The sequence below is a fragment of the Solanum stenotomum genome, chromosome 12, assembly GCF_019186545.1.
Source record: "Solanum stenotomum isolate F172 chromosome 12, ASM1918654v1, whole genome shotgun sequence".
NCBI lineage: Eukaryota > Viridiplantae > Streptophyta > Magnoliopsida > Solanales > Solanaceae > Solanum > Solanum stenotomum.
Genome location: NC_064293.1, coordinates 41,964,336 through 41,985,326, shown reverse-complemented (window position 1 = coordinate 41,985,326; position 20,991 = coordinate 41,964,336). Strand labels below are relative to the sequence as shown.

General features: G+C 31.4%; 4 protein-coding genes and 1 non-coding gene across 5 annotated transcripts in view; 4 read left to right on the top strand and 1 right to left on the bottom strand.

Moving 5' to 3' along the window:
• The window catches only part of LOC125848255 (PHAF1 protein At3g51130), a 135,275-nt gene that overhangs the window by 22,846 nt on the left and 91,438 nt on the right, over positions 1 to 20,991 (top strand). The window lies entirely within an intron of this gene.
• Positions 43 to 1,465, top strand: LOC125848254 (LRR receptor-like serine/threonine-protein kinase GSO1). The gene has a single exon (XM_049528088.1). It carries the CDS (start codon positions 93 to 95, stop codon positions 1,353 to 1,355), a length of 1,263 nt encoding a protein of 420 aa, XP_049384045.1. The 5' UTR covers positions 43 to 92; the 3' UTR covers positions 1,356 to 1,465.
• Positions 7,247 to 9,418, top strand: LOC125848250 (probable leucine-rich repeat receptor-like protein kinase At1g35710). Its single transcript, XM_049528084.1, has one exon. It carries the CDS (start codon positions 7,301 to 7,303, stop codon positions 9,323 to 9,325), a length of 2,025 nt encoding a protein of 674 aa, XP_049384041.1. The 5' UTR covers positions 7,247 to 7,300; the 3' UTR covers positions 9,326 to 9,418.
• TRNAP-CGG (transfer RNA proline (anticodon CGG)) lies at positions 10,695 to 10,766 on the bottom strand. The gene has a single exon. It is a non-coding gene; the product is annotated as a tRNA-Pro (tRNA).
• On the top strand, positions 18,745 to 20,421 carry LOC125848257 (GATA transcription factor 5-like). The gene is given in 4 exon segments (XM_049528093.1): positions 18,745 to 18,802; positions 18,805 to 18,914; positions 19,006 to 19,368; positions 19,499 to 20,421. Coding segments are annotated over 4 exon segments (1,191 nt in total). The 3' UTR covers positions 20,159 to 20,421.

The following is a 20,991-nucleotide window of genomic DNA, read 5'->3' as shown; positions in this document are numbered from 1 at the left end:
ATTTAAAAACCAATCTTGAAGGCTCTTCTTCTTCATCAATTCTCATTACGATTAAACAAAATAATATAACCACACATAAAAAAATCCAGAAAATGGGTTGTTTTTCAATTTCTACTGTTCTGTTCTATATAGTTCTCTGTGCTCTGTTCTTACATGCGCATTCAACTACTCACTGGCAAGACATTGAAGTCTTGAAGCAGCTGAAAAATAGCGTCGACCCCAAATCAGTGTCACCTGGCTCATGCCTGAATTCATGGGATTTCTCTGTAGACCCTTGTGATAATCTCGGGGGTGAAAAATTCACTTGTGGTCTCCGTTGCGACCTTGTCGTTTCCTCTGTTAGCCGAGTCACTGAACTCGCTCTAGACCAGTGGAATTACTCCGGTTCACTCACTTCCGTCTCTTGGAATTTGCCTTATCTCCAAAACTTAGACATCACTAATAATGCCTTCTCCGGTTTAGTACCTGAGTCACTCTCGAATCTAACTCGGGTTCAACGAGTCGGTTTATCAGGTAACTCGCTATCCGGCTCAATTCCGAGTTCACTGGGTTCACTTTCAAACCTTGAAGAGCTTTACCTTGACAATAATTTCCTTGATGGAGAAATTCCCCAAAGTTTCAACGGTCTCAAGAATTTGAAACGGCTCGAATTTCAAGGCAATCAGATTACTGGCGAGTTTCCCGAGTTGGATCAGTTAATTAATTTGAATTTCATCGATGCTAGTGATAATGCCATCTCCGGCGAACTCCCGGCGAGTTATCCGGCTTCTCTCATCGAGCTTACGATGAGAAACAACAGCATAGAAGGTAACATTCCGGCGAGCCTCATCGGACTGAATTTCGTACAAGTTATCGATCTGAGTCACAACAAACTCAGTGGGTCAGTGCCAGCGAGTCTCTTCACGCACCCATCCCTTGAACAGCTCACCCTATCATACAATCAATTCGGGTCGGTTCAGGAACCCGGGATCTCGTTTCAGAATAGTCAGCTTATTGCAGCAGACTTAAGCAACAATGAGATCCGTGGGTTATTACCCGGGTTCCTTGGTTTAATGCCTAGATTATCATCACTTTCACTAGAGAACAACAAGTTATCGGGTATGATACCGACCCAGTATGCATTGAAAATGGTGTTTCCGGGTGAAGGGGTGTCTCAATTTGAGAGGCTACTGTTAGGAGGAAACTATTTATTCGGACCCATACCGGGTCCATTGTTGGATCTGAAAGCGGGTTCAGTAACAGTGAGATTAGGAGACAACTGTTTGTACCGGTGCCCGTTGAGATTATTTTTATGTGAAGGTGGGGAACAGAAATCATTATCGGTGTGTCAGGCTTTTGGTCCCATCATTCCTTGAGTAATGTGATAATGTCTTTACTTTGAGGTCCTCATTTTCATTTTGTACTAAGTAGTAATTATTGTATTTGTTTCAATTTTATCTGAAGGGACTAGTAAGTATTGTATAAATATATTTTTTTCCTGCAACCTTACCCCATGTATGGGGTTTTAGATATGATCTAGATGGATCTATGGTAATTGTGGGACAGTTGAGGAAATTTTATTAGCGGATTCTGAATTTAAGCTATTAAGTTCACTGCAATTTCTATACTATATATTGATTGATATGTCTGTCTATATTAGCTTTAAAAGAAGCAAAAAGAGAAAAATAATAGGATGGACTATAAAATAATATCTGGATGGTGTAAAGTTGTATCTTTTCAATTTGACTTAAGTCATTTATAGCCCCTTAAAGTTGTCTGTATAATTCACTTAGACACCTTAACAAATCTTGTTTCCTATTAGACACTCCAATCTTAAAAAATAAGTACTTATTGAACATTTTTCTGACACTTAATCTAAAGAGAATGTGCGTGTAATACACATGCATATGATGTGGCAAAATGACGAATCAAATGAAGACATGTGGCATTTAAATTTAAAATAATTATAAAAATAAATTTTGAATATAACAAAATCCTAAAAGAAAATACTTTAAACTAAAAAAAGTATACGCCCCCTAACCCCACCAACCTCAAACCATTCTATTTGCCTTGTCCACCATTGTTACCCTCCATTTAGAAAAATTAGAGGTTTTAACATATATTATGAATGAATTTATCATTTTTATTTCTCTTTATGCCTTCTTCCTTATTTTCATTTAAATTGATGGTGTTTTCTTAAAAGATCTGGTTTTCTTATATTGATTTCAATTTTTTTTGTTCGATTTGTGAGGAAGAAGGGGTGTGTGTGGGGAGAGGTGAAGAGGGAGAGAGTAAGTATTGGAATAATGATCTCCATTTTTGCCGGCAAAGAAAATATAGATGGTTTCCATTTTTTTCGGTAAAGAAGACGTACATAATAACCTCCATTTTATCTGACAAAGAACTGGTGATCTCTATCTTTTTTCTGAAAAAAAAAAAGCTGGAAATAGACAATGATAAGATGGTTTTTTTTATTAAAAAAAAAGAAGAAAATTTGTGGGGAAAAATGGTGATGAATTGTGTTGAAGAAGCGGTTGCAGTAGGTGTGTGGTTTTGAAAGGGAGGAAGAAGAAAAAAATTCTTATTTTAAAAAAAATAATGAGAAATATAAAAAAAAAAATTGAAAAGGAAAAGAAAAAATGTTAAAATATTGATTTCACGCGCTCATCAAGACGTGAACTATATTTTTGTGCCACATCTGTATAAAATGTCTAAATGATTCAAATTCGAAAGAGTAGAGGTGTTCAATAGGTACTAGTCTCGTTTAGGTGTCTAAGTGAATTATGCGAATAATTTTAAGTAGCCGTACTTAAGCATTTCAATTTCTATTATTTAATGTTAGCTACGGCAATTGTTTATGAATTTCTATTACGGAGTATTTAATTAGAGATGTGATGCTTGATGGTTTCGGATTGTATGGATGTATGAAAATGGATACGTAACGGACGACGATTAGATTTCCTCGTCCAAAGATGACGAAATGCCATCACATGTTTGTCCTGACTCATAAATGATAATGCTCCTTTCCCCCCACTAATTACTGCTATACCTGGACTTTGTTAAAAAAAAAAAGTTAAAGCGGATTAAAAAAAAAGATAAATAAATTAAAATAAAGAAAATATTATATTTCAGATTATTGGACATAAATTATATGTTCACCATAAACTCAAATCTTATACTTTTACCTGCTTCTCTCTTAACCAAAGTCTGGAGTTCGAACATTGGGTATAGAAACTTTTTTAGTGGGAGCGTTATCCTTAAATGGAGCCTTACCCAACACATTTAAATTAGTCGAAATTTAATGTGAATATTAAAATTAAATGAGATTTAGTCAAAATTTAATGTGAATATTGAAACTAAATGAGATTTGATTGTTTTATTTTTTTTTGGTCCATAGATTTGTACCCTACTACTACTACCTTCCATTTATTTTTAAAAAAGAGCATCACACTACTAATATCATACGTGTGAAGACAAAATGATATTTTTTTTGGCTATAGCTGCATCATACATGGAACGCGCTGTAACTTTCCTTTTAACCTAAGTTTTTTATTCTTTTAATGGTAAAACCAGAAGCAGAAAGAAAGAAAGGGTAGAAGTTAAGGAAGTGGTACACTGATTGCATCAGCAAGGAGCAGAAGCTGCATTACCTGTTCCGCTGCTGACATCTACAAAAATCCACTTTAGCTTAGCATCACATAATCTAGTGAATAGTGATATATTAAGGAGTACTTACGTTCACTTTTATTTATGCGCAACTTTCACATATAACAAACATAAAATTCATATTTGTATGTTATAGCAAAGTTTGCATAATTGCTCTCCATAGCAAACATATATATGTATAATTCGCTATACATATACAAAAAAACAGTTGTATAATTCGCTATAAATATACAAAGAAAGCAGTTGTATAATTCATTATACATATACAAAAGAAAGCAATTGTATATAAAAGATCAATTGTATAATCTGTGTATGTATAAAACTAGAAAGAGAGAAAGATAAAACAAAACTGGGCAGAGAAATATTTGTATTGTATAATTATAAGTGTATAGGACGAAGATATATGTATTTGCATGTGTATATACAATTTTCTCTCGCTTTATACAAACATAAGCGCAATTTATACATTTCGTTTTTGTTTGTATAAGCGAGAGAGGCGAGCGAGATCTGGAAGAGGGGAACGAAAATATATGTATATATACAATTTCCTCTCGCTTTATACAAACACAAACACATTTTATACATTTGTGTTTGTATAAAAGTGAGAGAGGCGAGCGAGACTGCCACCAAACGAGAGTGGCGAGCGAGAATCCACCAGGGAGAGTAGCGAAAATAGCAATAGTTTGCTATAGAGTACAATTAAATCAAAGTATATTTATAGCATTTAATTTGAATTAATAGTTTGCTATTATATATAATTTTCTCTGTATTTATTCACATTAAATTTTGTATGTTGTTTTAAGAGAATAATATACTATATTTTATTTCGAATTAGCACTACTTGATCAATGGGGGAGGAGACGGAAATACTTGTTCAATTTATATCTTTCAACTTGGATTTCACGATGAGGTGGACCTTGAGAAGTTTTAATGTAACAAATAGTGGAAGTATGTATGTAAACCAAAAGTCCACAAGGTAGAAGTGATGGGCCTTATTAATGAATTTTGGTTGGTTAGTTGGCCCTGTATATAAATTACGTAGCTCTTTTTTTGCCTTTACACATGATCATACAAAGTCTACGCGAGCAGCGGCAGAAACGGAAAATTTAATTGTAAATGCCATTACAATATTGTTTATTCTTATCATACACAATAAGATGAAAGATATTTAAGAAAATCTGTATTTACAAGTAGAGAGACATGTAACATGTAGTAGAAAAAGTGCATTTTAAAGTGAAAACCAATATAGCCTATAGGCACATGATATGACCTTTTATGTGATCTAAGATTGTGTATTTTCTTATAATCTCAAGTTCCCCCGTGGCCGTGGGATGTCTTTTTGTTATTATGGGATCAAATCCATCTCCATACCTTCAAAACTAAACAAATCCAAATGATTGTTTGTATGTCTACATAGCTAGCTTGTGCACGCCCAATTATCAACTAGTAGTAAGATATTATAAAGTTCATTCATAGATTGCAAATGTCCAACATTTATCATAAATCTAGTACAAAATTTTAGGTCTCACATCTTCTCAAAACAACGTCTATGATGGATATATGGGCTTGCAATTGATTAGCAAAAACATTCTCTATTTCTCTTTCTCAAAAAGTCATCTTTTTTAATCATTCCAAAAAATATGTACTGATCACTTTATGAGATGCACATCATTTTATCTTCACTTTATGAGATTAATCTTTACTTTACCTATTTTATACCCCAAAAACCACAAAGTCAGCATAATGCTCCCACATCACATGTTTTTGGAACAAATAATACACCATATTTGCCTTCTTCTTTTCTCCGATATTCATATTAGAATCCGACTATTTAAAATTTGTGTTACATAGGCTCCATTCGGAGGAAAGCGCTTTCTACTAAATATTTTTTTATAACTCGAACTCCAGACCTCTTCTAGAAGGAGAGATATTAATTAAATCTATTTTCAGGACAGATGGGGTATTTTTTTTATATGAAAACCTAGAACCTAACCTAATAATATTAGCTAGCTTTCTTGTAATGGGAGTAATTTGAATTTCTCACTCTTCAAATAAAACTTGCTACTACATAGTCAAGCCTCCAAATGTTGAAATTCAAGTATTTTACTACACAAGACAAAAACAATACAAATTATTGCACCGTCAACATTTATTACCAGATCCCTTGCAACTGCACTTACTTGAATGAATGAGTGATTTTCCAGTTACCTTTTTCATTCAATTTTGCTAATTTCAAGCTAAGGCAACCACTCCACTATAGTCAATTATGATCAATATGGATGCCCTTTTTTTCCGCAACTGGTGGTCCATGTTATCTGTTGCCTTAATTAAAATCGTAATCTTCTTTTACCATATGCTTGGCAAATCATATGCTATATAACATTCAATCAATTATGTAGTGGATGAGTGTAGTACATCTAACATTTCTTTTACTTAAAAAATTGAAAATAATGCAAAGTAAATATCAATACATGAGGACACAAACTAAAGTCTTGTGCCCATTTGACCATAGATATTATTTTCACTTTTTCCCTGAGTATTATTCTAGAAAATTGTTTGAACATGTTATAATTTTCTAAAAAAATTCAGAATTCGAAAAACTCCAAAAAGTTGTTTTCACAACTTTCACTTCAAATCACTCACAAATTTAAAATCAATTTCAATCTATATTTATGTTTAAACACAACTTGCCAATTTTCGTATACTATTTTTAACTTCTATTTTATTTTTTTTCAAATTTCACAATTTTGTCCAAATGCCCATTTTAGAACCTTTGCGTCCTCAATCATCGTATCCAAAAACCAAATACAAGCAAAAACTATGATAATAGGCCAACCCCATTTAAACAAAATTCTACTTACACCACTAAATTGAAAGGTCATGATTTGCACCATTTTCCATACCCCACCCCATCTTACAAGCATCTTGATAAACCAATTTGGGCAAAATGAGTCATCTCCCACTTGCATTATAATATCCAATAATGGTACCATACATTACATGTATAGATGAGTTATACATCAACAGTATAAGATCTTATCCATCGTTGCACACAATAAAAGTTTAGTACTTATTATATTATGTTAAGTATGTTACTAACGTTTGTGGTTTTCAAGATTTGCAATAGGTTGGCCATGTTTGTAATTTGGACTTTAGTATGGAGAAATATTTAATTTGTCTTAACTTGATTATTTTTCCATTGGCTAGTTAACAAAGTCATCTAATTGGAGTATACTGCTCGTACTTAGATTCCACTAGACAAAATGCAGCAAAAGAATAGAAAAGAAAAGGTGGATGAGGCAGGAAAGAAGATCTCAAAGTAAATTCTCTGCTGTAATTATATATAGCTCAGTTACTTTAATGTGATAATATAATGTTTGGTCACACGTATTTTAGTGTGACGATAATAATTTTGTAACTTTATTGTCATAGTAGTTTAGTAACTATACGTGAAATTAATTCAATAGTGTAACTACAATAACAAGTTAACAACTAAAACAAGTCCAGATCGGCTATATGATCCATTTTAAATTCATTCCATGCCAAATTGCCAACTAAGGAGGGAAAAATTCAATTAAACAATAGAAGCAAAATATTCTTATTTAGTGCATGACCTATCTAATATATTTTTAGGTGTGTAATTTACTCAAACAGCATGAGGCAACTGTTTAAAGCTACTCTGTATTTAATACACCTCCAAATTCCTAATCTCAATCATATACATTTATTTTCATTTCCAACAACAAATATGGGAATTTTGGGTAGGAAAAAATCTTTCTTGTTCATCTTATTTTACATAATTTTTTCTGTTTTTGTTCCAAGGCCATTAGAATGTTGTCATTTGGTTGATAAAACATCTTTGTTAGACTTTAAGCAAAAAGTCACTTCTGATCCTTCAAACTTATTGCAAACATGGACACTTTCAACTGATTGTTGCAAATCTTGGGAAGGTATTGCTTGTAATTCCAATGGAAGGGTTGTTAACCTCTCTCGCCCTGGCCTTTCTTCAGGGGACGATTTCATTATCGATACCTCAATTTCTGGAACTCTTTCTCCTTCTCTTGCTAATCTTTCTTTTCTTGAATTGCTTGATCTTAGTAATCTTAAGGACTTAACAGGGCCAATTCCACCTGAATTTGGCAAGTTATCGCGCTTGAGTTACCTCTTTCTTGATACTAATAAACTCTCAGGATCTATACCTGTCACATTTAAATATCTATACCAACTTAAGAAGCTTTATCTCAGTGATAATACTCTATCTGGTACTATCCCTTCGAGTATTTTCGAAAGCTTCCTTTCACTCTCAGAACTTGGTTTATCAGCAAATCAACTTTCAGGTCCAATACCATCTTCAATTGGGAATTTAGTATCATTGACCAAGCTTGATATGAGTCGAAATAAGTTATTTGGAAGCATTCCAGTGAGTATAGGAAGATTAAAAAATCTTGCATATGTTGATTTGTCTGAGAATCAGTTATCTGGAAAGATTCCAAACTCTATTGGAAACCTTTCCCAAGTATCTCTAATGTATCTGAACCAAAACCAATTGAGAGGAAAAATTCCTTCATCAATATCTGGTCTTAGATCATTGGTGTTCTGCCGTTTATCCGAAAACCAGCTGAGTGGCAATATTCCACCTTCTATTGGCAATCTTCCAAAGATCGAAAGGCTGATATTTGAGAACAACAAGTTAAGTGGAAAACTGCCAGCAACACTTGGACATCTTGTAACTCTCACTGATATGTACTTTTCCAATAATCTATTTACAGGGAAAATCCCATCAAGTTTTGGTAATCTAAAGAATTTACAGATACTAGATTTGTCGAAAAATAAGCTCAGTGGTGAAATCCCTCATCAGCTTGTGAAGTTAGTGAGTTTACAGACATTGGATCTGTCATTTAATCCTTTGGGGCTTTCAAGAATACCAAACTGGTTCAAGAAACTAAGACTGTTTCGTCTCCTTTTGGCGAAGACTGGGATCAGAGGGAACCTCCCAAGTTGGTTGGCTTCATCGTCATTATCAACACTTGATTTATCAAACAATGGTTTGACAGGAAAATTACCTACATGGATTGGTAACATGACCAACCTTTCACTCTTTAATTTATCAAACAACGCCTTGTATTCATCAATCCCTGATGAGTTCAAGAACCTGACACTTTTGATGGATCTTGATCTTCACTCAAACAGATTTTCAGGCAACTTGAGAGCAATTTTCTCAAAGAATTTTCAAGACCCCCTTGGTCACTACAATTCTATTGATCTTGCATACAACATGTTCACTGGACCATTAGACGAAAACAGCGGAAATGAACCTGTCATGGATTCTATTTTGTCACTAAGTTTGTCCCACAATCCATTGACAGGACACATACCAAAATCACTGGGAAATTTGACAAGCTTGCAGGTAATTAAACTAGCCGAAAATGGGCTAACAGGTGGAATTCCAATAGAACTTGGGAATGCCAAGGAACTGAAAACAATTTTACTTTCAAATAACAATTTGGAAGGTGTAATACCAGCACAAGTTCTGAATTTGAAAGACCTTCAAGAATTTGATGTATCGGGAAATCGACTAAGCGGTAGTATCCCTCCTCATAAAGCTAATATCCCAAAGTCTGCATTTTTGGGAAATCATGGCTTGTGTGGAGCTCCACTTCCTCCTTGTAAGCACACATAGTGGAAACCTTCAAACACAATATTTCCCTTTTCTTTTTTTATTTTTCATTTTCGACATGATTCTTCGTCAAAATGTATTGTATTTCAGTTGTAATCATTCCTGCAATCAAGATATATAAATAGAAACAAAATATTGTTCATTAAGTTCAAACAGTAGATCCTGAATAAAGTTGATTTTCGAAAGCAACCTTGCAGAATTCTACATCAATATCAATCCTCCATAGTTTCAACTAATGATGATTTTACAAATTCTGTACAGTTAGAAGATTGTTTGCTTTTGCTCTGACTTCTTCTCATCGAAGTATTTGCTTCGGCCTACAAAAGTGTTAATTTGAATACCATGGTCTTGTTTTAATTGCTATTTTAATTTGTTTTGTATTGTAATTTGTATCCACCAATTCGATGGGATTAGGATGGTTATTACCTTGTTTTTTTTTCTTATTACTGTTTATTGAGATTATCTAATAATCCTATTTTATTCATTAAAACAATATACAAAATGCAATACAAAACGATAACCATTGGAACAAAGTGTTAGGATTGGTAAAAAAATCCAACAACGCAGGCAACAATTATTCCATATATGATAATACCCTTTTTCTACCATATTGTGTTGGCCTAATAGGTAGGGTTAGGCATAAAATATCAAAAACTAAATCGAAATTTTTGATAATTCGGTATTCGATATGGTATTTAGGAGTACAATTTTAGAATTATAGCATTCGGTGTTGGATTTGGTAATAAGACATTAGTATCATTTGCTATTTAGTATTTTCCGAATATCGAATTATTTACTTATTGAATATCATATATCAACATGTTTATTACTCATTAGTACAAATCTAAAGAGAAAAATAAAAGAATAAACATAAACAACCTAAATACTTATATCTTTTTGTTGTATCAATTTATTTTTCTAACTTATTGATCTTCTATACATCGTGCCTCCATATAAAAAAATTGGAAAAATAATATTAACGTTGTATTACAATCGATAATAACTTCAACATGGTATTAGTGAATATCATACTAAACCAAAGTTTAGTTTATTAATTATAGAATTACCAAATCAAAATTAAAAAAATTGATATTTGATATTGAATTTTAACTACCAATTACCAAACCCAAAATTTGCGTATCCGGAACGCCCACCCCTCCTAATATGGATAGAAGTCCAATTAGTATAAACAAAATGATGATCAGAGTAGTTTAATAAAAAAGGGAAATTAAGTAACATAAGGCACCAGTGGTCTAGTGGTAGAATAGTACCCTGCCACGGTACAGACCCGGGTTCGATTCCCAGCTGGGTGCACTTTAATTTATTTTTTTTGGCCTGAAAATTTGTTGGAAAAAAGGAAAATAAAATAATGGGGGTGTTGCGAGAATCGAACTCACGACCTCTCGCACCCGAAGCGAGAATCATACCACTAGACCAAACACCCTCTCGTTAGATTGTAATGCATTAGCTATCCTTCATCAATCTTGTTTCTTCAAAGGAGGAATGCTTCTAGAGGAGTGCAAAATAGACTAGTTAAGGATGAAAGAGTGAACGTTTAGAGCTCGCGAAGCTCTAAAGGTAATTTCAAGTCGGGTTCTAAAACGATATATATGATTGGGGGTTATTTTTCTAGTCATTTCTTACGGAGAAATAGGGTAACATGAAAGAACTATACATATAATATTTGAAACATGATGGAAGGTAATATTACGGGTATATACCTGAAAGAGGACACACACAGAGACATAGACTACCACTTCATGTTTCATGCATTAATTGATGTATACTTTTTTAAGGGGGGAAACCAAATTTTGATATATATTTTTGGTTTTATTTGAAAATTAGTAGAGTAATGTTATTTTGTTTTAAAAAAGAAACAGACTTTTTTCATAAATATTCTGGATTGTTTATGGAAACTTTTATTTCAATCCACACCGCCTTGCTTCATATTTGGATTTTCAGACATAAGATGGGTCCACATTGAGAGGCAAGATGCTGATGAACATATCTGCCACCATACCATGTGAGTTTCTCATTTCAATTAAATAAGTGAAATTTCAAGCTTTTAATGCTTAAACTTTTATCACCTCAAATTAATTAATCAATTTCTATCATAATTTGCACAACTTTAAACTTTAGTTAAAACTCGATATTATATTATTTGTCTTGATAAATCTAATTAATATGTATAAATTAGTATATTAGAACTCGATGATTTAGAAAAAGTTAAAATTCAAAACCTACAAAGTTCAAACAGTCAATTAAGTTGTCAATGCGTACATGCGAATGTTGACAGGAAATTCCTACGTCTCAAAATTTGGAATTTCACGTTAATATTCACGCTACTTGGAGCTGAATATGTATGAAAGACTAGGTCCGAAATTCAAATCTGCATTGGTACTCAAAGTTATATCATATATTTAGATATAGTTTTAAAAGTTTTTATATCACTTCCTCTATTTATTTTTAGTTGTTCACTATGATAAAAGTATTTTGTAATTTTAGTATGTCAAGAGAAAAACATTTTTTTTTCATGTTTTATTATCAATATTAATTATTTATTTCTCAAATTATTTGCCAAAATTTAATTAGACTAAATATTATTAATTAATATAAATATTGTGATAAAATATTCATATCAGTTATTATTTAAAAAAAACGTATAATGTTCAAACTGAAAAAGTATAAGTGACCAAACAGAGTTACTCGGAATGGTTTCAAGTTTCAACGCGAAGAGGTTTTATATGAAGAGATTTAAATTGTGAACTTAATTTCTGGAAAAAATGTAGAGGGATTCTGATACTTAAAACACAGAGTTCAATGTACATTAGCATACAAAAAAATTTGAGACCATCGAAAATTACTTGACATAATTGTACTTGACCAAATCTTTTTCCCCTGGAAGAAAATATTAATTGAAAGAAGTTTTAAATTATTTTACCATTATTTGTGTTTTATGATATAATTTTGTGTTGAATATTTATTCTGTTAATTATATACTCTCTTTGTTCCTAAGTATTTGTCCACTTTTCCTTTTTTAACTGTCCATCATTACTTGTTCATTTTGACAAATCAAGAAAGGACAAATTCTTTTTACCTAATATATTCTTAATTAGTTTCTTTAAAAAAGGTAAAAAAATATATTAAATATTAAGTTTTTAATTCATCCACTTTATAAATAATAGGGATAAAATGATAAACTCACAATGTCAATCATTGTTTTCTTAATAAGTGTGTCAATTCAAAAGTAGTCAAGTAATTAAGGACAGATGGAGTATTATATTTTCATAATTACTAGTATTCAATGATAAAATGGGGGTGGGGGGGAATAATTAATTTTGTCTTGAACTTTTAAAATAACAAATAATTTAAGATAACTATTTTATTAAAAATTAGACAAATAAATAGTAATTTGAGATGGAGGGAGTAATTGGATGGGTTAAACCATGTTTTAGTATGAAATTTGAAAAAAAAAAATTGTTTTCAAAGTGAAAAATGATATTTGAAAATTGTTGTGTTTGACCATGAATATAAATTGGAGTTGTGTTTGACTTTATAAATGCAATAAGAAGTCAAAATACTTTTTTTTAATTGTTTTTTCGAATTCTAAAATTCAACTTTATTTTTCAATTTTTTTATAATTAAGCATATTATTTAGAGTTTAACTCCGAAAAAAAAGTGAAAAACTTTCATGCTCCTAAAACTAACAAATGCACATTCCTTTTGGGTACCACGGCATCGACTCACCAAGTGGTTGTTAAGGCACATGAGAGGTTAGATGGAAATTTTTGTGGTGCCAAATTTTAGGTGAAAATTTTCACTTTTGTGCTTAGCTTATTCTTACAAACAAAATTTGTGGTTGAAACCAAATCAATAAACAATAGAGTACTATGAATACTACTGCTACTTTTTTAGCATGAAAGGAAATAATTTTGTTACTATATATATATATATGGGTGAGAGGGTGAGTATTTAATTGGTGAATTAATTACCTCTATTTATGAATTGTACTGAAAACAGATAATAATGCAGTGACAATAACTTTATATGGTCTAACTAACTTGTTCCTTTAGTAAAAGTGATCATATTTACAAGAAAATGTTACTAATTGGGTGTATTCCACTTTATAGAGGTAAATTAGTTCAAAAAAGTATTTCACCTTTAGCTTTTTCTACTTTAGTTCCTCAAAACTGTTTAACATTCCTATAAATTGAGCCTTTATATATCCAATGAATTATCATATATTTTTCTTTTATTTCTTAGAATTAGTACTCTCTTATCCATCGTTTTACTTCCATATACTTTCGGACCCTTTGTACAATTATATAAACAAATGTTTTTAAAAAAAAGGTGTTTTATTTTTATGGAATTATGTAGTAGTATAAGATATCTACACGACTACACGTAACTATTTCAAACAAATTTCATAAAGATTTTGAATTTCAGTATAACTTGGAAAGAGGAGTAGCTAATAAGTAAAGTTGGCATTGCAAGTAATGTAATGTAATGAAGCAAAAAATGGTACTACACATAAGGACGTTTTAGGAAAGTGGAAACCTACTTCCTTAGACTTCCTCGTATGTCAGTATCTTTCTGTTAATCTTTTTTTTTTCTTAAAATTTGTGTCAAGTCAAATTAACTCGTATAAATTGAGACATAGAATACTAACTTTAAAAAACATGATAGCAATCAATTATAATTGATTAAATTATATATTGTATTGATAGTGTGTAATATTACAACAATTTTGGTCTTTGGGAGTTCATGTATAGACTATAGTGCGTTTAATCCTTTCAATACACATGAGTTTGCTTTGGAAATTATAATACATGTAGGTAGAGTTGAAGTTTAAATGTAAGAGGGGCAATAAGGTAATAATGCCACAAACATAGGTTATCCAGATACATGGATATTCTGAATTTTGGTAGGCTGCACATTGCGAGGAGATTGTATTTGTAACGCCGAGGATGATGAAAGTGTCAATTATATGCATTTACTTTTTTCCTTTTTTTCTTTTTCTTTTTCGGGTTATTCTATTTTATTTATTTTTTTACTTTCCACTAGATATCTGGTACTCACGTTGAAGTTCAACTATTTCGAATTCACTGTTAGAGTGTGTGTCTCATATTGGTTGGGAAATAGACGACAATCTCCTTATGTGGACTTGAGTGATCCTCCCCTAATGAGCCAGCTTTTGGATTGAGTTAGTCTCAGATATCATATTTTTACATAGTATCAGGGCCAGGTTCATCCTCGTTTAGACTTTCGATCCACGCTCAAGTTGGGTCTGGACGTGATGGAGGGTGTTAGAGTGGTGAAAGTCCACATTGGTTGGAGAATAGACTAACGGTCTCCTTATATAACTTATGAGCTAGCTTTTGTAATTATGAGCTAAATTTTAGGGATTGAGTTAGGCCTAAGTATAATATCTTTACATTCACACCGTATAAGACTTCATTGGAGGAGAAACGCTTCCTACCCAAAAAAAAATTCTCATACCCAAGTTAATCTATTCAATTCAAAGTTTTTAAAATTCAAAACTAAAATATTTGTAGTAGCTGGTCAATGATATTATACTCGATCATAGGATAAAACCTTAACCTCGAAATTGTAAAAATGATTTTTGATGCCAGTCAACTGCCAGATTTAATTTGTCCTATCAAAAAATTACACGTGTTACCGGCCTGCTATATTACGACATTGAGCCGGCGGTCTAATTTATTTACAATGTAAAAACCGTCGCACATTTTGGTATCTATTAATCTTTCTTGAGCATTATTCCTTTTTTTCAAAGTCTCTTTTTTATTTAAAAATATTTTCTTATTTCAATTTCTTCTAAAAGATAAAAATCTCCAAATTTTATCTATAATCCGATTCAGTATACCAATTTCGTCCTCGCTCGTTGTTGTAAGTAGCAACATCGACGTAAAGACAGAATTAGAATTATAATTTATAAATTATAAATATTTTTAAAAAGTAGCTTATGAAATATATTTTATTAAACTTATTTGTTCATGACTACTATAAACACATTATTATTAAATTATAGTTTAGATATGCAAGTTGCAACTCGAGTAAATTTTCAATCAACTTATACGTATTACTTCAAAAGAAAAAAATCGATTAGTGGTCTCACAAATTAAAAATGCTCTCCTTGTAAGTTTTTAATTAGTTATATATATATATTCTTAAATTATATCCACTGCTAATATGAGTCAATTCTCTAAATGGTCACCCAAGTTTAGGAAATTGTCTTGAAATATCATGTATGTTTCATTTAGGACCAAAATATCACTCAACTATCATTATTTTCCTCCAAATATACTTAACACTTCGAAAGTTTTACTTTTTCTTAGTTGGCATGTCATGTCATTGATGCCTTCTTTTTAAGAGTGATATCTCGATCGGTCGACATGTGTGCTTTTCAGAAATATCCATTAAGTTCGAGGATAATTTAGTCATTTTAGATTTATTGTGGCTGCTTACAAATTATGATTCTCAAAATATCGCATTTGCCGTATATATTATTTAAAAAATATGTTAAAATATTATACTAATACTAATTGACAACAAAATTATAAAATTAAAATAAATAAAATAATATATATTGAGCCCAAACTTATCCGATCTTTTGTATCTAGTAAATAAAATACACACAAGATACAAGAGACAGCAGTTGGATTTGCAATGGAATCATTGGAGATGGAGACAAATGGTGGTGGGAGAAGCAACTGGCTATGCTTTCATCTACTTTTAGCACTCTTTGCTTCCAAGGGATTATGCCATATAGCTTCATTATCATTACATGCACTACATGTGTGTAATTTACTAATTAAATAAATATGAGTTTTTTAATCAGAATATACAGTATAGAAATATATGATTTCTACTTCCTACTTTTAATTAGTTTTTGCATTATTATTATAATAAGAATGTTAGTACAATAGTACTAGCTATTAGTCTCATGTCTTAGAAAAGTAGTAGAGAGGAATAGAGAATTATTGAGTTATAAATAAATTGTTTTCCTTGATTTATTAAACGAGCGAGTTCATAATAATATATATAGACCATAGTCTGTTTCTAACAAAATAAATAAACATAAGAATCATACTGCAACATTTTTATACGAGACAAAAATAATATATATCATAGGTGTAGACTATGTAATAAATTGTTAGCGGTTGTTTTCCAACTATATAATTAAGTTGGGCGCAACATCAATTAAATAGTAAATTGAGATAACTCAGACAAGCATGATTTTATAATACCATGATAAGAAATAAACCTTGAACAAAACTAAATTCAAAAAGTTAAATCATAAAGTAAAGATTAATCTAAAACCATATAAAAAGTCTTCACCTCCCTAAGAACTAACACAAGACTCTAACACCTCGCATGTCTAGAATTGAATATTTAAAGAGTAAACAATATAAAATGAGACTGTGATATTAAACCATATACAAATTTTAATATTTTTAGTGCAAATTCAAAAAACATGTTATATTGGGTGTAAAAAAGGAAACCAATAATGTATAATTGAGGTCAGATTATTTGGATTTATTTGTGACTTTAATTTTCCCACTATGCAATGAACATCATGAAGTGAATTCTTGCATTAGACGAACCACCCAGAATCGAAAATTAGGTCAGTGGTATACTTTACGTGCAAATTACAACCATTCTTTCATGGGCAATACATGCGCATGCAAAGTGATTTCACTCATCTTCAAATTCAAAAGTTATTGCAATTACTTTTTCTTTTGAAATTGCAAAGATAAATAAACAATAAAATTTATACTAGATGATTTAGAGTACAAGATAATCAACTATCTAAATTTTGGTGCGTAGGATATTCAAGGCATTTAAATAAAATTTATATAATAAAAAGTATTATTCATTTTGTTCCACGTATATGCAGAACAATTTTAGAGATTCAAACTTCTAAATTTTGACTATAAATTCACACATAAAAGAGTTAAGATTTTTAAAATAAAATATATACATTTAGAAACTACGGAAAAACTATTGTTTCCTCCATCCAAATTATATAATATAGTTTGACTTAATAGAGATTCTAGAAAAAAAGAAAGACTTTTGAAATTTATGGTCTAAAATAAAATTATTTCATTTATGGTCAAATGAGAATTTTAAAGTTAAATTATTAATAAATATAGAAATGTATTACTTCATTTTAGATTGACTAAGAAGAAAAGTGAGTCATATAAATTAAGATAAAAAAGGTATAATAAATCACAGTAATTAATAGCTTATAATATTTTAAAATAACATACAAAGAAATTCCAGTCAAAGAAAAAAAAATTCTAGTAATCATGACCAATTGTATTTGGAAATTAAATTATATTACTCCCTCTATATCAATTTTATGACTTATTTTTCTCTTTAGTCAGCCAAAAAAAAAAATAATACATTTCTATAGTAAGTAACTATGTAACTTTAAAATATCTATTTTATCCTTGATAAAATTATATATAGCCACACAAATATCTATCAGTTATTTTAAATTGGTTACACAATAGATTTTTATGATATGACCAGTGTAACAATTTTTAATTAATCTATAGTAATTTAAAAAAGGAGCAAGAAGATTGGAAGTACAAATAATTAATTGAGGAAATTTTCTCCTTTTGATGGAAATTAGAAAAGTGTAAAGAGCGGGAAAACAAATTAATTGGTAAATTGGCATCAAAGAGCGCCGAATAAAGCGTTAGCTAAGATAAGCATACGTAATTAATTAGTCAAAAGATATGGGACCAATCTTCTAAAACAAGAAAAGTTTCACCTCCTAAAAGTAAATGAACAATTATTTTTTGGCAGTTTCGTTTAATTTTATCACATTATTTTCAAATTTTGTAAGCTATTTGGCTCCATAACGCTTCATTTAAGTAGCCAATTTGGAAATAATAAGGTTTTATAATATTTGAGCATTTATCCTTTGAAATATCCAGGGAAAAAAAAGCGGTTCTAGATATTAAAGTTTGATAGCTTTTGCAACAAAACAATAATTTTTCTAATTTTTTTTACGTATAAATAAATAAAATTTATGTAAATAATAGGACATAAAATTAAAGACAATTTTAAATGAAAATAAACTTATTTCACCCAAATTACATAGAATATCATGAGTAGGAATAAGTCAAATTGTTAGTTTGGTATTTATATTTATATTTAATATAAGTCAATCTATTGAATGTTTAGTAGAAAATTATCTTTAATGACCATTTACTAATTGAATTAAAAAAAGAAGACTTTTTTTTTCAGCACTTATGCATGTAAACTGTAGTAATAAAAATATCTTATAAAAAGGACATAAAATTAATAATAAATATATAAAAATTTAAAAATGAAATCTCCTAAATCTTTTATAGTCAGAAAATAAGTTATAAATACTGGGTACTATTTAAATGAAATCCCCCCACAGAAAAGTACAAAGGAAAATAAAAAGAGAAACAGGGGAAGAAAAAAAGTATTTAGGAGAAGTTTTAAGGAAGAAAGCAAAAAATATTTATTCCCCATCTCCTCATCCACCTTCTTCATCTTCGTCCTCTCTTATCTTCTTCGTCTATATATCCAGGTACTTTTATTTTTTTTCTTCTTTAAACCTCTCAAAGATTCAATCTTTTTGTGTTTCTTGTTCTGAATTTGCTTTGTGTAACTGTTATTAGGAAATGGACTGTGTGGAGGGGGCTTTGAGAAACAGTTTTGTGCCGGAGACACCATTGAAAATGACCCAAAACCAGACCTTTGGGGATGACTTGTCTGCCGCCGGCGCCGGTCAAAATGGAGTCTCCGGCGATGATTTCTTTGTTGACGACCTGCTTGACTTCTCCAATGGCTTTGTTGAAGGTGAAGGTGAAGAAGAAGAAGGAAAAAACCAGGGGGGAGAAGATATCTCTGTTCAAAAACCATGCTCTGTTTCAATTTCTGTTTCTCCTCTGAAAAAAACAGAAATTGATGAAAAGGACAAAGTCACCATTTCTGTTAAAGAAGATTTTGCTTCTCTTCCTGTTAGTGAAATCAGTGTTCCGGTGAGTCTTCCCAAACCGCCCCTGTTTTGATTTTGCTGTAAAGTTTTATTTTTTATGAAAAAAGAAACGTTTTTTTTCTTAGTTCTTGAACTGAAGGTAACAGAGCGATTTTATTTTTTTTTGGCAACAGACTGATGACTTGGATAGCCTTGAATGGCTGTCTCATTTTGTTGAAGACTCGTTTTCTGGGTATTCACTTGCTTATCCTGCCGGAAAATTGGCGGTCGAGAAAAAAACAGGCGACGGAGAAATTCCGGTTGAAGAGAAGAAGCCCTGTTTTGCAACTCCGGTTCAAACCAAGGCAAGAACTAAGCGAGGAAGGACTAGCGTCCGAGTTTGGCCAGCCTGTTCAGGTTCATTGACCGACTCATCTTCTTCTTCAACTTCCTCATCTTCCACCACAACCATGTCGTCATCTCCTACTGCTTCTTGGTTCCTTTACCCAACTCCGGTTCACTCTGCCGAGTCACCAGGTAAACCGCTGGCTAAGAAGCTGAAGAAGAAACCGGCGCCACATGGTGGAAATGGGCCTCAGCAACCACGGCGGTGCAGCCATTGTGGGGTTCAGAAAACCCCACAGTGGCGAGCCGGTCCAATGGGTGCAAAAACTCTTTGCAATGCTTGTGGTGTTCGGTTCAAATCCGGTCGGCTGCTACCGGAGTACCGTCCGGCATGCAGCCCGACGTTTTCCACCGAGTTGCACTCAAACAATCACCGGAAAGTTCTGGAGATGCGGCGGAAGAAGGAATCAGAAGAAACCGGTTTAGCTCAGCCGGTTCAGAGTTTTTGAAGATATTTTATTTGCTTTTTAGGGAATTTTATTTTTAGTTAGGAAAGGAAGGAATTTTAGATGAAAAAAAAGAAAGTGAACCGGAGTTAAGTTAGTAAGGGTAAAAAACAGAACCGGTTTAGTAAGAGAGTTAGGCCCGGTTTAGATTGTACATTTCCTAACATGGACCCAAGATTTGGTGAAGGTAGGTTTTAAAGTTTAGTGTAACGGATGGAGGAGTCTTTAATGTACTTTACTTGATATAATTCCCAGAAAAAAAAGAAGGAAAAGAAAAGTCTTTTAGAGAAAATCTTCTTATTTTCATTTATAGTCTTGTTTTTGTTCTTTATTGTTATTTGTTATAATAAGTGTGTTTGTATTATTGTGCAAAAAATAGGAGGGAAAAGCAAGATGACAAGTGCATTTGGAACGTTTCAACCTTTTAGTAAGCAGGCCGTTGAAAAGTGAGAAGTATAAGAGTCTTTTAGGGGGTTGTTTGGTACCTGGATATTGTGAGATATTTTAAAATTAGATTTTTATATTATATTTAATTGATAATTAAATACAATAATTTCAAATTTAATCTTGGCATATCACATTTTGTTCCATTCAATTTGTAATTTTGTTTTATCTCATTTTTCATATGAAATAAATTAGTCAATAGACTACTTTTTGTTCCTTTTTAGTTGTCACAACTTTTTGAGAGTTAAATTGACTAATTTTCAACGTTAAATTAAATTATATTGAATTGAGATTTTAAAATAAAACTTAAGATTTTCAAAATTCATAAGAAAAGTAGTATAAATTGTATTTTTTTTCCATATTAATATGATGGAAAAAAGGCACTCTAAAAT

Coding starts and splice junctions, on each gene's coding strand:
- LOC125848254 (XM_049528088.1), top strand. CDS start 93: ATGGGTTGTTTTTCAATTTCTACTGTTCTGTTCTATATAGTTCTCTGT.
- LOC125848250 (XM_049528084.1), top strand. CDS start 7,301: ATGAGGCAACTGTTTAAAGCTACTCTGTATTTAATACACCTCCAAATT.